Raw genomic sequence first — 15,010 nt, forward strand, 5'->3', positions numbered from 1 at the left:
ACATATTTAGTTCACTGAAGTTCTCTTGCTCCAGATAATCCTCTTTAAATTGTTTTCCTCTAACCGTTGCTATTTGAATATTCCATGCAGAAACAACCAAATGACATCCAAGGAACTTCTTGTATAGGGATATTCCATCCATAGCATTTTGTCTGCATTTCAGTAAGTTAGTTACAGTTTGAAGATGGTTTTAATAATATTGATGGGTTTTAATAACATTTTCCTTAGGCTTGCTTCTTTAATAGGAAGTGGTTTCCCCTAGTCACCGGAGGCATTTAAGGAGAAAGTTTGCCTTGGCGATTTTAGGGAATGACCCTTTTACAGTTTATCTTAAATAATGTATATTTCACCCATTTTCTAATCCAGGATTTAGCCGTCATAGATGATCTAACAGTGTAATTACGTTCTAGGAATTTCACAGTTAACTCTAACACACATGTACACATAGAACTTTGCATTTGGATTTAATATGTTCAAGACTCCATTGTTGCCAGATTTCCTATCTCAAGCCTATCAATTCATTTGAATAATAAGCCAAATCATCAGTCTCCTTTCAGGATCTAAACTGGATTTAAAAGATTGACGTTTCTTAAAACTCAAATTGAGTCGGGCTGCAACTGCATGCCCAGAGGGACCTGAATCATACACTGGATAATGAAATACACTTAGATTTTGTTAGTGGATAATTTATGCTCAGAATCTTGAAACACTAATAGAATTAAACAACTGGGAGAGGGAACCAAATAAGTCAGGAGATAAAATTATTTAGCTTAACTTAGAATGGAAGTAAGACACTACATATGAAATCATTCAACTTGCCTATTAACTTGTTAAAAGAGAAGAAATAGAGAAACAAAAACTAGGAAAGGTAAGGAAGAAGGGCAAGAATCTTTTAGCAGTAATATCAATGTAATAAGTAGAAGGGTTGTCATTGTACATGTTTATTGTCAGAAATCTTAAGAAGTGCATTCATTCAGAGTGTGAATGCATAAAGATCAACAGTTCTCTCTTATTAATGTACCTTAAAAGTTAAACATTTTAACCCCAACAATTGCCTCCTGCTTCATACAAAATTATATAATAAAACTTTTTTTCTTAAAAAGGTAGTGAAAAAGAGATCATAGAATATAGATTAAATTGAAAAATTGAGGCTCAAGAGTAACTCAGTTACTGAATTCTATTGATTAGGCATTAATTTTCTTTAGTTGAGATGAAATAATTTCTCATTACTGAAAAGCTTCTTGGTGCTCTGTATTCTGGAGGACTTCAGAAAAAAATGGGAGCAAACAGCCTGAAACCTTGTGGAGTAGCAGGGTATGGTGGAAGGGAAGAGGCTTGTCATTGCCCTTTGAGGATTCCAGGACAAATCTGCTGTAACACATTGCAGAGTATTTGTTTACTAGTCTGTTCATCCTTCTGAATACTGGGAGTTCCTTCAGGACAAAGACTAGTCTGATTAAATACATCTTCCCAGAGCCCTTCACCAGGGCTGGCATGCAGTGGATGCTCAATAAGTTCATAACGATGGGGTGAAGAGGTAAAACAATAAGGACGAGATTCTAAGGGGTGGGCAGAATTTTAAGACGATGGGAAACATGAGACCTGGTTGATAGTACAAACGCCAGGAAAATGAGAAAGAATCAAGGCAAAACAGGGCAGTTGATCAGAGCAAGTATTTCCTCTCTATTTCAATTTCTGGTTCATTTTACAGACGTATACACGCCAAAAAGAGAATGATTTAGCTCTATAGGAGTATTGACCAAAAAGGGATTCTTAAGTCTGAGTGATTACGGGGGAGGAGGGCGCCACTGGCGGACCTTAAGACCTACTTTCCCGCCTACTGTTCAGAGCACAAACAGGGCATCCGCCCGGTGGAAACTACACCACCCAGGATGACACGCACAGGCGTGGGCGGATAAGAGCGCGTCCTTGGCGCGATGCTACTTGGGAGTTGTAGTTTCTGCTCCTACGGCACGAGTTCGGGGGTCTCAGCGTGCTGGTAAAATGAGACCACGTGATCGGAAAAACCGCGGTTTCCCTTTGAGCCGGAACTGGAAGACTGCTTTGACCGTCACCGAGCAGCCGAACGGGCCAATAGGCTGCTTAGAGCGAGCCGTTGGCGTTTTAAAGCAGCCAATGGCAGAGCTATGCTGGAGCTTCCTCTCCGCCTCCTACGCCCGGCCGGAGAGTGCTCCGAGGGAAGCTGCGAGGCGGCGGCAAGCCGTTGAGACGCTACTTCGGAGGCAAGCTCAAGGTAGCGGGACGAGGCGGTGGGGCGCAGGAGCGTGCTCTCCGCGGACCTCGCGGGTCCGCGCTGGCGGAGCCGTCTGCAGGGCAGCTCGTTTCGCCTTCTTCGCTTTTAAGACCGTCTGGGGCCCCGGGGAGGGGAGGCGGCAGGGCGGGTGTGGGCGCCCGGGGCGGGCGGCCCTGAGCTGGGGTGGGGGTGCGGCGGCGGAGGCGGCGGCCCGTCGGGCCAGGGGCGAGGCCGTGCGTGGCGGACCCGGACTCCGCGCAGGCGCAGACGCCGCCCTCCTCGGGCCCTCGGGCGGCCAGCGGGCTCTGCCCTCCCACCCGGGACCCTTGGGGACTCGGACTGCGCGTCTGTTCCGCAGATGACCGGTTCTAACGAGTTCAAGCTGAACCAGCCGCCCGAGGACGGCATCTCCTCGGTGAAGTTCAGCCCCAACACCTCCCAGTTCCTGCTGGTCTCGTCCTGGGACACGTCCGTGCGCCTCTACGATGTGCCGGCCAACTCGATGCGGCTCAAGTACCAGCACACCGGCGCCGTCCTGGACTGCGCCTTCTACGTAGGTGCCCGCCCCCTCCCCCCTCCCCCTGCCCTCTGCCGCGCCGGGAAGTGTCCGGTTAGCAGCGCCCCTTTTCCGGTGTCGGGTAGATCTCTGTGGGAGTTCTTTGGACCGCTCGTTGGTGTTCGGCAACACCTGCTCGAGCCGGACACTCTGTTTCTTGTTGGGAACGTGCAGATGTCCTAAACCCTGTGAACTTCGTGGACTTAACGATGATTCGTGTTTGAAATTTGCAGCTGGACCGATGTGGTTGCCCCATTAAAAGGGACATGTAGAAGGAATGCCTGTTTTACCCTCAGCCAGTGGGATGAACTGAGCCCTCCCTCAGTTTGTTGACAGTGGTTTTTGTGACCACTTCCGCCCTTTTTGTTTACAGTGAATAGTTGTGCTCAGTGTGTGCTGTTCCCAGCATGACCTGAACAGTTGGCCATAGAGGTAGGCATTCTGAAATGCTTTTTAAAAGCTCTGTAAGTTTTAAGTGCCTTGAAACTTTATTTTGTAGGATCCAACGCATGCCTGGAGTGGGGGATTAGATCATCAGTTGAAAATGCATGATTTGAACACTGATCAAGGTAATGTAACCACATTTTTAACCATTTTTCTTCACTGATTATTAGAGTGTAAAAGTTTAGGAAGAATGGTTGCTGAATTTCTTAGTTATGGAGATAGAGGTAAAAGTGGTATGAATTTAGATATTTTTGTCTGAATAACCATTAAGTTACTGGCCACAAAACATTATGCATATATTTTTGCACTTTGATCTCCATCCTAAGTGTTTACATGAAGTGATACTTAATTATTTGACTTTTACCTCATCCTTAGAAGTGAATTAGAACATATAGTGGTCCATGTTTTAATAGAATGTTCCAGGATAATGCTTATGTTTTAGGGTTCTTCTTTCAGAAGGTAATTAAAACTGAAGGAAGGTATTTTCATAAAAACAAAACATTGTAGAAAAGCTAATAATGTTTATTAATTCTGCTTATTTACTTAGTAGAATATGTTTCTGTTGCATTTGTTAAGAAAATAATTTCTTAGAGACCCAGATATGAAATGACCAAATTTTTATGATCATACTAAGGCAGAGCACACATTGGAGTAGAACCCAAACATCAGAGCTCTCTAGCTGAGCATTTGTCCTTACTTTAGACAGATAAATTTGAAGGAGATGGCAGGGAACCTAGAAGCTGAGTTGATCAACAGGATGGTGGATGGAGGACAGGCACATTTTGTCAAAAAAAAAAAGAGACTTGCAAAAGACTTGTTATGGAACTTAAAATTAATGTTGTTGGTTTTGTTTGTCTGTAGCTTGCCCTGTGTAGTAAATTACCCTGTAGGTTAAGTCCTACTTACTCACAAACTTGGGAAAAAGAAACTTGATTTTCAGTGTTTAGGCTGTAACTTAAAGATAATTAGTTGTTTATTCTGATCATCATTGCCAGACTTCATGAGATACTTGCAACTTGTTTTAATATGCTTTTAGAAAGGTAACATTCCTGTTTAAGAGTCAAGACCATGTGCTATTCTTGTATGCCTAGGTTGCATGGATTTGGGCTCATATCTAGATGGAAGTTGAATGAAGAAATGAGATATTGTGAAGGTTGAAATTGAGAAAAGAAATTATGTGTTGGAAATTTGACCTACCATGAAAACCAAGTGGAATAAATTATAAGACTTCATCTCCAGCTCTCATAATCCCATAACCACATGAATAACTTTCTTTAAAGTATTGGCTTAATGTGTAAGATAAACATTATTGAGTTCCAGAACCTAGGGTTCTTCACCCATTTGTTCATTCAACAGGTATTTCTTGAACACCTAGTGTGCACCAGACCTTTCATTAGATACAGAGTTAAAAACAAGCTTCCTGATAAGAAATCTAAAATTCAGTAAGGAAAGTAGTAAACATGCCACCTGTTTAAATGTAATCTGAAACTCAAGGCAGCCTTTGATATGCAATATGCTAGTGGTTCAGACTTGCGCGGTAAGATGACCAGAGATGAATGGATAACTTTGTAGTAATGAAGATATTTTTGTGTATGCAGACATTTCCATGGATATTGAATGAGGCAGATTCATTGCATTTGTTCATTTGAGTACTCTTGTTTAGTTGAGGTAGTAAAGCTAGTTGTTGGGTTTTTTTCTTGTAGAAAATCTTGTTGGAACCCATGATGCCCCTATCAGATGTGTTGAATACTGTCCAGAAGTGAATGTGATGGTTACTGGAAGTTGGGATCAAACAGTTAAATTGTGGGATCCCAGAACTCCTTGCAATGCTGGGACCTTCTCTCAGCCTGAAAAGGTAGGATTTTTATATTTATCAGGAATTGTAGTTCTCAGGGTGACTATGCTGTTGAATTTAATGATTAATATGCTATTGAATTTAATGGTTAAGAATTGTGACAGTCTCTTTTTATAAATGCAACAACATAGAAATGCTTTAGTGCAAAGGAAATTAACTTTGGAATGAATTTTAATCTCTTTTTTCTGTCAGTTGTTAACACTTGTACTAGCAAGTGAGAGCTTAAATGAACCTGCTTCATGTATTAATACTTTAAATCTCAGGACTGAGAAGCAGCTCATGGTCTTTGTAAAGAGGTCATTTAGCAAAAACTGTTCGATTGTCGTAAATTGGATTTGACATGCCCCAAACAGAAAATGGGATGGAGCATCACTCATTTTCAGTTGTGACCTGAGGATTCATTTGAGTTAACTATTACAAGGGTGAAATGGGTTGTCATTTCAAGTTTAGCAAGAAAGGTATCCTACTTCTTGACTGTTTATATATACACATTTTTTTTTTTTTAATGCTGATGTAGTTTGAAGGTTCTTTTTGAATGGAGTTTTTAAAAAGTGAAACTTTGTTATTCTAACCTTTTGATCTGCATGATAAAATAGTGCATTCTTGCTGTATCCTCATCAGACTTTATCAGGGGGTAGTTAATTTTAAAGATTGATTGTTTTAGCAGTTTAAAGGTATCCTTCACTTGAGTCTATTTCCTCAGTGTAAATATGCTATTCAGCTGCTGTTAGCTATCATTACATATAGTGGTGCATCCAAAGAGCCATTATTTTTGTCACATCACATTCGAATCTACTCCTGGCAAGACCTTTGTTCAGAATAAAATAATTGCATTGTTTCTAGTTTTGATTTATGGTTGTATGTAACATGTTAAGAACTGTGATAAATTGCTGACAGAATATCATATAATGGACAGCCATACTGAATCAAGCTGCTTATTGGTTCAGCAAGGTTCATTATGTCACTTTTTTTTTTAATACTTTCTTTGATAAATGTATATACCTAGTCAGTAGCATGACAGTGGTTTCACTTGATTTATGATCAGTGAGGTTAGAAAGAACCGTTAGAAGCTTGTGTGTCACGTGTTCAGTAAAGATTTAAGGTAAAGTTCCTGATATGATTGTACCATTACAAATTGATCTCTCTGGATTTGGTATTTTCTGCAAATATTTTGTTTGTGAATAAGCTATGGTGAATCTTAGGGTATTATTCTTCATATTTAAGTCTCCCAGAATTACATCTGTTAATTTCATTCTTTTCAGTTCTTATTTTTCCCTTGGTCATATTAATTATTGAAAAAATTTTTAAATATTCTTTTTAGTTGTTGGTAGACCTTTATTTAGTTAATTTGTTTATATGTGGTGCTGAGAATCGAATATAGTGCCTCACACATGCTAGGCAAGTGCTCTACCACTGAGCCACAATCCCAACCCCTAATTGTTGAATTTTAAGTCCATATTTTAGAAACTGCCATGGGGGCATTGCGTTGTAACTTAACTTGGTTGTTTGTTGTGGATTGTAGTTAATACACTAGAGATTAAAAACTGTATGGTTTACTTACTGAGCATTAAAGATGCACTGTCTTGTGGGGCCTCTCTGCTTTTTTACTTTGTTTAGGTGCTGGGGATTTAACAGCCCAGGGCCCTGGGCATGCTAGGTGATCACACTCTCAGCACCAAGCTATATTTCCTGCCCTCTATTTTTTTTATAGCAATTCTTCAGGGTGAAAAATATTAGGTCAGGTTAGAGTTACATATTAATTGAAAATTATAACCTCAATTTTGGATATCTAGTCTAGATTTGAAAATAGTGACTTAACATGACCAGGAAATATGTTTTTTGTCTCCTTTTTCATGAATTTAATGCCTCTGTCTGTGAGTAACATGTTTGTAAATGAACCACTAAATATTTTGCTTGCAGGAAATTTGGTGACTTATAAAGAAGTTTTTGTGGCTATTTTGGTTTTGAAGATTAAGCATTAGGGTAAAAAACTAGACACTTAAAGGGCATGAAATAGTTTTAAAAATCTTTCCTTAATATAAACTTCTGCTTTGAATGTTATTGAAGATGTTAGCCATAAGAATTAGCTTTGAGGGCTGGGGATGTGGCTCAAGCGGTAGCGCGCTCACCTGGCATGCGTGCGGCCCGGGTTCGATTCTCAGCACCACATACAAACAAAGATGTTGTGTCCGCCAAATACTAAAAAAAAAATAAATGTTGAAATTCTCTCTCTCTACCTCTCTCTCACTCTCTCTAAAAAAAAAAAAAAAAAAAGAATTAGCTTTGACACATGCAGATTACTGTTCTTGTTGTCTTTTTTTTTAAAATCTGAGGACTGAACCCAAGGTCTTGTATATGGTAGGCAAGGACTCTACCACTGAGCTACAACCCTCCCTCCCCTCCACTCACCGTTTTTTTTTTTTTTTTTAAATTTTGAGACAAGGTCTTTTGCCTAGGCTAGCCTTGAAACTTGTGATTCTTCTGCCTCAGAGTCCTGAGTAGCTGGGATTATAAGTTTGTGCCACCACTCCCAGCACCTTGCCTGTAAATTTTGAGTTTGTGTGTCACCAAAAGCAACCAAAGTTAATAATGACTCCCTCACTTTACTTGGAAAGGCCTATTTTTTCGTTATAATAGTTGGGATAAGTCAAGATTTTGAGTCAACAAATGAAATCAAAAGGTGGTTGTGGAAAAGTAACTTGGAAAATGTTTTATGAAAGGTTAGAAGCTCATTGAAAGGTATCTTGAATTATTTTATGTTTTATTGTCTCATTTTTGAGTGCTTTTTTTTTTCATTTTTGTCTAAATGAAAGAAGGTTGGGAAAAATTGTTTTGATAATGAGTTGTCTTCAAAAGTTTCTCTACAGGATTAGAATGTACCTTATATGATACTGATGAAGAATTAATATCCAGGATTTGCTATTTTGTGTGCATTATTTGACTTGAATAACTGTAGCATCTAAAATTGTTGCTTGTGTTTGGAATTTAACGGATTAATTTTTTTAATACTTACATGGATTTCATTTGGAGGTGAAATGCTATTTTCAAGATATAGATGAATTTTAGCAATTTCTCATCTCTCTTAAAAGGTGTATACCCTCTCAGTGTCTGGAGACCGGCTGATTGTAGGTACAGCGGGCCGCAGAGTGTTGGTGTGGGATTTACGGAACATGGGCTATGTGCAGCAGCGCAGGGAGTCCAGCCTGAAATACCAGACTCGCTGCATAAGAGCATTTCCTAACAAGCAGGTACTGATCTACTCTTTCTCCAGTTCTGGTATTTGAGAATAATATCTTATATGATGATAATTTGGCTAGTACTTTCAAGGTGTTTTTCTTTTTTGAGTAGTGACTTAGAATTTGCTGTTAGGAAAAAAAAAATTGCTGTTAGCTATATTATTACTTAACACTTTAAACAATCTCATCTTAAAAGGTAATGTGTTAATAACCTGCATTTTAGAGAAGACCTTAATGTTCAGAGAGGTTAAATGATCTGAATGGGATCACTCAATAGTTAGAATAGAGGTCTTTGGATTTTTCTGTTGATTCTGATCATGTACAATAATTTAAAGAGTTTTGCAGATATTTTAGTTTACAGACCAGTGAATTAAAACAGATCTGAAAATCTGTTTATAGGATTCGCTATTTTCTTTTTGCCTTTTTCTAATTGTAATAATAATTGTTTTTTCTTCCATCTGACATTAGAAATTTGATTTTCTGAACTCCACTGAGGTTAGAGAGGTAGTGTCCTTCACGTGAAGACTAATTCTATTTTGTGTGTGTACGCGTGTGCATGATGTTCTGGGGATGGAATCTAGGGTCTCATGTATGCTAGGCAAACACTATCACTGCATTATATTCCCAGCCCTACAGACTAACTTTTGATATATAGGGTGAATTGCTTTCCATCTTCATTAAGGAGACTAGCTTGTTTATTAGTGAGCTCTTTCCTACCCCCAATTCATAAAGTTATAAGGGGAGCTGGTAATGCTGTAAGTTACAATAGGAATTTTGCAGGAGAAAAAGTCATTAGAAATCAGCAGGTATGTTTGAAATCATGGTGCCTGTCATTTAGTGTTGTGGAATTTGAAGCAGTTGTTAAGTCAGTTATTCTCTTGGTTTTTTTAATCTCAAAAGGCCAGTATCTTATATGGTCATCACAGTTCTTTTCCAGGAAAGTATACATTTTTCATCCCTGACAAGGAATTGCAGTTAGGTGAAACTTTGGGATTTAAGTATGTGATCAAAGGATTATTGTATTATAGAAATTATTTTTATTTCTTCCCTTTTTTCTTTAAAGTCAATTTATTTATTATGCTTGTGATGGGAATTGAACTCAGGGCCTTGTGCATGCATGCGAGGCAAGCACTGGAACAACTGAACTATATCCCAGCCCCTGTTTTAATTTTCTGTCAGACTGTCTTTACTTCATAATGGAAATTTAACATAGATTTTTACTGACTTTTTCTCATAAGCAGTTTTTAGGCATAACTCTTTTTTCTCTCGAAAGGATTGAAAAAAATGAAGATTGAAAACAGATTTTATATTCAGCATATTATCTTAAGTTTTATAGCATGTTGTCATATCATGGAAAGGTGAGAAAAGGTTTGAAATTGTAAACCATTTTTGACCATTCCTGAAGTGTCTGCTGTGTACTAGCCGTGGTAAATTCAAGAGGTGGAACAACTGAAATGCAGGACTGATATTCCAGTCGATTTGTGTTATTGATGCTCCCAGTGACGGAAACACAGTTCTTAACAGTTGTTAGAGATGAAAAGGCATAGAACGATAAAATAATATATTTAACTGAGGGAACAAATTTGAGTCCCTTCTGGACAGGAAACATAAATGGTACTAAAACACTTTAAAAATTCTTGTTTAGGTTTGATAAAATAGTTGGACCTTTCTGATTATCATGTGTAAGACACAGTAAAGAAAGCAAGTGATGACAGCCTTTTTTTTTTTTTTTAAGATAAAACAAATTAATGTTCTAGCTTTTTAGAGTTGTCATAATTGTCAGTACAGCTTAAACATTTTGTTAAAACCTGGCCGTACTTTTTTTCATTTCTGAAAGAGTCATCTTTCTTTGGTATGGATTGAATTTGGGAACTAGTGCCTTGTTTATGGAAGCTGGTTTACCATTTTTGTTCTCTGGTTTGCTCTTGACAGGGCTATGTATTAAGCTCTATTGAAGGCCGGGTGGCAGTTGAGTACTTGGACCCAAGCCCTGAGGTACAGAAGAAGAAGTATGCTTTCAAATGTCACAGACTAAAAGAAAATAATATTGAGCAGATTTACCCAGTCAATGCCATTTCATTTCACAATATCCACAATACATTTGCCACAGGTAAAGTATGGCAAGCTAACTTATATTTAATTATTATGATTATATGGTTTTTAAAATTGAACATTATTTGGGCTTAGAGTTATTTTAAAAATTTGTGCTTTTTTTTTTTTTAAGCTATTTAAGGAAAAAAATCTGTAGCACTTCTTGGGAGAAATGTAACTTAAATGGTCTTAAAAATTAGATGTTTAAGATAATGGTGTTAACCAGTTTAACTATTTTGAAATTACTTGCAGGTGGTTCTGATGGATTTGTAAATATTTGGGATCCATTTAATAAAAAACGACTGTGCCAGTTCCATCGGTACCCTACCAGCATCGCATCACTTGCCTTCAGCAATGATGGGACTACACTTGCAATAGCATCATCATATATGTATGAAATGGATGACACGGAACATCCTGAAGATGGTATCTTCATTCGCCAAGTGACAGATGCAGAAACAAAACCCAAGTGAGTATGCTTCACCTGTATTTGAGCCTTTTCTTGCATTCAACCCAGGATTTATTAATTTTTCTACATTCATGAATAGCATTGTTGATGCCTGCTCGATATTACAGCCGACTGTAGGGTTGGAGTTGATTTTATCTTGTTCTCCCAAGCTTTCAATATCCGTAGGTTGATAGACGTCTGATGGATAAAATTGTGCCTAGTTGTTTTGTAGAGAAGAATGTCAAACTCTCATTCTTCTTGAATAGACTCTATTATTTGAATCTCTGCAGTTATTACTAGCTCATTGCTTCAAAATTAAGTTGAGGAATTCAAGAATAATTTATTTTAGTAAATTCTATTTAAGATATTTAAGAATTTGAACTGCCAAAAACTTCCCTCTCCACAGAGGTCATTTCTATAGTATTTACACAAAGCAAATGACCTTCAGGTCTTATTAAAAACCCAGAATAAGATGCCCTTGCCTAGAATAGCAAATTTCCTTAGTTTTGAAATTTTCATAGATGTCTTTGGCTCTTGGTTGTAATTGTTGACTGAGAGGAATCATTTGCATTTTTCCATATCAGTAAGGCAAAGCTTTTTACTTTAGTAGCCTCTACCATGCTTATGGTACTATAAAATACCCATAGAGTCTTTGTATGATTTTGTGTCCCTGTGTTCAGGCCCTTGAAGGAAGTCCTCAGTAAATATTTGTGGAATAACTGAATGTTTTCAGGATTCTTATGCTTTTCTCAATTAACATGGGTATGGTACCCTTGCTAAATCAGTTGAGCCCCTGAGAAGGAGCAGAATGTTGAATATTCAGTATTAGCATATTTGACTTTAGAAAAGTCTTAGCATGTGAAGCCTGTTGGATAAAGGGCTGTGTTTACATTTGATCTGTCACTTTTGTATCTCTTGTCCTGGCCGGCCATTTTGATCTCATGCTCTTCTTTTTTTCTTTTGAACTTGTAGGTCACCATGTACTTGACAAGATTTCATTTACTTAAGTGCCATGTTGATGATAATAAAACAATTCGTACTCCCCAATGGTGGATTTATTACTATTAACAAAGAAACCAGGGAAAATATTAATTTTAATATTATAAGAACCTGAAAATAATGGAAAAGAGGTTTTCTTTTTTAATTTTTTTTTTTTTTTTTTTTTTTTTAAATGAACAATTTCCTAAATGCATGAGATGGTTTGATGGTTTGCTGCATTAAAGGTATTTGGGCAAACAAAATTGGAGGGCAGTGACTGCACTTTTAAGAATTAGTTTTGACCTTGATGATTTTTGTTTCCGCTGTGGAAATAAATGTTTGTAAATAAATAGAGTTAATAAAAATCCCTTTGCATTCTTTCTGGACCTTAAATGGTAGGGGAAAATGCTCTTGAGCTATTTCTTTTTCTGGTTGTAGCTGCTAATTCTAAAGCTGCTTCAGACTGCCTCATGAGGAGGTTAATCTACAATTAAACAATATTTCCTCTTGGCTGTCCATTATTTTCTGAAGCAGATGGTTCATCATTTCCTGGGCTGTTAAACAAAGCGAGGTTAAGGTTAGACTCTTGGGAATCAGCTAGTTTTCAATCTTATTAGGGTGCAGAAGGAAAACTAATAAGAAAACCTCCTAACATCATTTTGTGACTGTAAACAATTATTTATTAGCAAACAATTGATCCCAGAAGGGCAAATTGTTTGAGTCAGTAATGAGCTGAGAAAAGACAGAGCATATCTGTGTATTTGGAAAAATAATTGTAACGTAATTGCAGTACATTTAGACAGGCATCTATTTGGACCTGTTTCTATCTCTAAATGAATTTTTGGAAACATTAATGAGGTTTACATATTTCTCTGACATTTATATAGTTCTTATGTCCATTTTAGTTGTCCAGCCACTGGTGATTAAGGTTAAAATGAAAAAAATTATAGTGCGAATGAGACTCATTTCAAAGTAATTCCTTAAATCAGAACACGAACTCAGCTTGGCCTATTCTGAGTAGTTCCAAATAGTATTATACAGTCACGCTTTTTATTTTTAATTTATATTATTTGCAAATGTATATCTCTGATTAGGACTTAGACTGTTACTGAAATTTTATTTTATCCATGATGTATTTTTTTTTAATTCTTAGATATAGAGAAGGGTCTTATTTTTTAAATATTTCAGTGAAAAATGAGTTCATTGTGAACGCATCTTTTGAAATGTATTTTCTTCATTGCAGGTCCACCTAATCATCTCGTGAAAATGGTTTCTCTATGGAAAGCTTTGTTTGCTTCCTACAAATACATGCTTATCCCCTAAGGGATGTGTTATAGTCATTGTGGACATGTTATTTAGTATGTAGATTTGTTTTTTGTCTTACAAGAAATTTGCCTGTTTATTTTTTAATAGATTGTTTAGGATGAGGAGTCTGCGTCCTTACGCAGTACTGTGAAGAATTCCTCCCATCTTCCCCCAAGTAAGCCCAGTTGCTGTTTATGAGCAGTTCCAGTTTTTTTGTAGTATAATCTAAACCTGTTATTTCCCTGCTGTATAATAAATCAGATTTGGAACACTTAAATGTTGGATGTTTTTAAATATTGGTAATGAATGTAATTTACTACATAAAAAGGCTTCTGTAAAGCAAAACTCTTCATCAAGGGCATGTTGAGGATGACATTTTACCTTTAAGTCCACTCTGCCTCATTTAATTATGTCTATTCTGATGTATATTGGGGCTTCAGTCCTGGATAAAGTGATGTGTTGGAGTTCAGCCATTTCCCTGGTGCCCCTTTGGAGGCTCCGCAGGGCCCTGAGCCATCCCCTGGCCTCTCTCAGGATGGGCCCTCACTACGGCAGCCTCTGGTCGCCTCCTGGCATGGTGTTTTCTTAGTGGTGCCAGTGCTGTGGAGCTCATGCAGCTCATACATCCCTGTGCTGATGAAATCATCGTCCACATGCAGAGAGCCAAATGACAGGCCCTTCTGGACTTATCCATCAAATGCTAAATCAAAGTGAAGCCCTTGGGATGGTAAATAATGTAATAGCCAGAGACTAACTGATGGTATTGGTTCTTTAGTGTGATTATGTGCTTTTAAAAGTCATAACCACTTGGTTGAGGACAGCATAAATTTAAAACATTGTATAACTGAAAGAGAATTAATATAGTGTTGTTAAAGGTGACCAAATTAAAGCCATGTGTGGACCTGTTTCTGAAGTTGTGTAGGAGAGTTTTTTTTTTGGTGGTTCCATTTGAGTGTCCTCTTATCTCTTAAAATCCAATGTGCCTCCCTGTTTCCCCTGCATACTACTTAACCAGCTCCTTTTCATAATTGCCTGTTCATGATTATAGCCACCTTTCCCCCCAATTACCCAGTTGTGGTTAACTTGGCTTTTTAATATCAGTTTCTTATATACATGTTAAGTGTCTCAGGTTTATCTTTCTTCCTACTGCTTCTGTTCTGTGTCCTTCTTGTTGAATGCTGAAGTCTTTAGTCTCTGCCCCAAGTCCTCTGTCTTCAAGAGCAAATATTTAGCTGTGATCCAAGTGAGAAAGAAATTTTGAACTACAGTCTGGAACATATGTGAAGACAAAAGGTTCATGAACATTACTTGCCCTTCCTTCATGTGATGTACCTGGTGTATGTTTATTTTTCTTTTTCCTTTCATTTAAATGCTGGTTATGGTGCTCTGAACTGATTTTTATAACAGAACACATTGCCACCTGTAATTTGCAGAAATTGCTCAGTACCTTCCAAGATTTTAAAAAACTTTTGTATCATGCCATACTTGGAATCCTCTAGTGCTTCTTATTTTCATTGTGGCTCTTCAGTATCTACATAAGAAGGCTAGTTCCTTCCAAAACCTTTGTTGAATGTTCTCAGAAAGTTGGGAGACTAACCTTTATTGGGAATTCTAAGTAGAAGAAATGGTTCTGAGTCCACTGTGTACAGATTTAAAGATGTATTAGCTAGTGATTCTTTGTTCTATGGGAAACCCAGGCTTTGTTATAAGAACTGAGGTCACATTGTCCGTTTTAGCTTTGACATTCAAGCTCCTCAGTATTATACCTTTGTTATCTGTTTAACTCTAATGTTTCCTAAGGCTTTTTTTTGTTTGTTTTTCTCCATTCTTTTGGTACCAGAGA

The 15,010-nt window shown here is 37.6% G+C and overlaps 1 protein-coding gene across 3 annotated transcripts in view; it reads left to right on the top strand.

Annotated features, from left to right (window-relative positions):
* The first annotated feature begins 2,101 nt into the window (after positions 1-2,101).
* Bub3 (BUB3 mitotic checkpoint protein) overlaps positions 2,102-15,010 on the top strand; it is a 65,866-nt gene continuing 52,957 nt past the window's right edge. The window contains exons 1-8 of one of the 3 annotated variants that reach the window (XM_046448842.2): positions 2,102-2,254; positions 2,613-2,807; positions 3,310-3,379; positions 4,958-5,109; positions 8,199-8,357; positions 10,278-10,455; positions 10,689-10,905; positions 11,857-14,080. In XM_046448842.2, coding sequence (XP_046304798.1) covers positions 2,613-2,807; positions 3,310-3,379; positions 4,958-5,109; positions 8,199-8,357; positions 10,278-10,455; positions 10,689-10,905; positions 11,857-11,872 — 987 coding nt within the window. In that variant the 5' untranslated portion in view covers positions 2,102-2,254 and the 3' untranslated portion in view covers positions 11,873-14,080. Of the gene's footprint in view, positions 2,255-2,612; positions 2,808-3,309; positions 3,380-4,957; positions 5,110-8,198; positions 8,358-10,277; positions 10,456-10,688; positions 10,906-11,856; positions 14,081-15,010 lie in introns of those variants that run through there. The other 2 variants (XM_046448843.2, XM_058580725.1) reach the window with 2 other exon arrangements.

This window comes from Marmota monax, unplaced genomic scaffold (genome assembly GCF_021218885.2).
Source record: "Marmota monax isolate L192 unplaced genomic scaffold, Marmota_monax_Labrador192_F-V1.1 WCK01_AAM20220418_F8-fsc00076, whole genome shotgun sequence".
NCBI lineage: Eukaryota > Metazoa > Chordata > Mammalia > Rodentia > Sciuridae > Marmota > Marmota monax.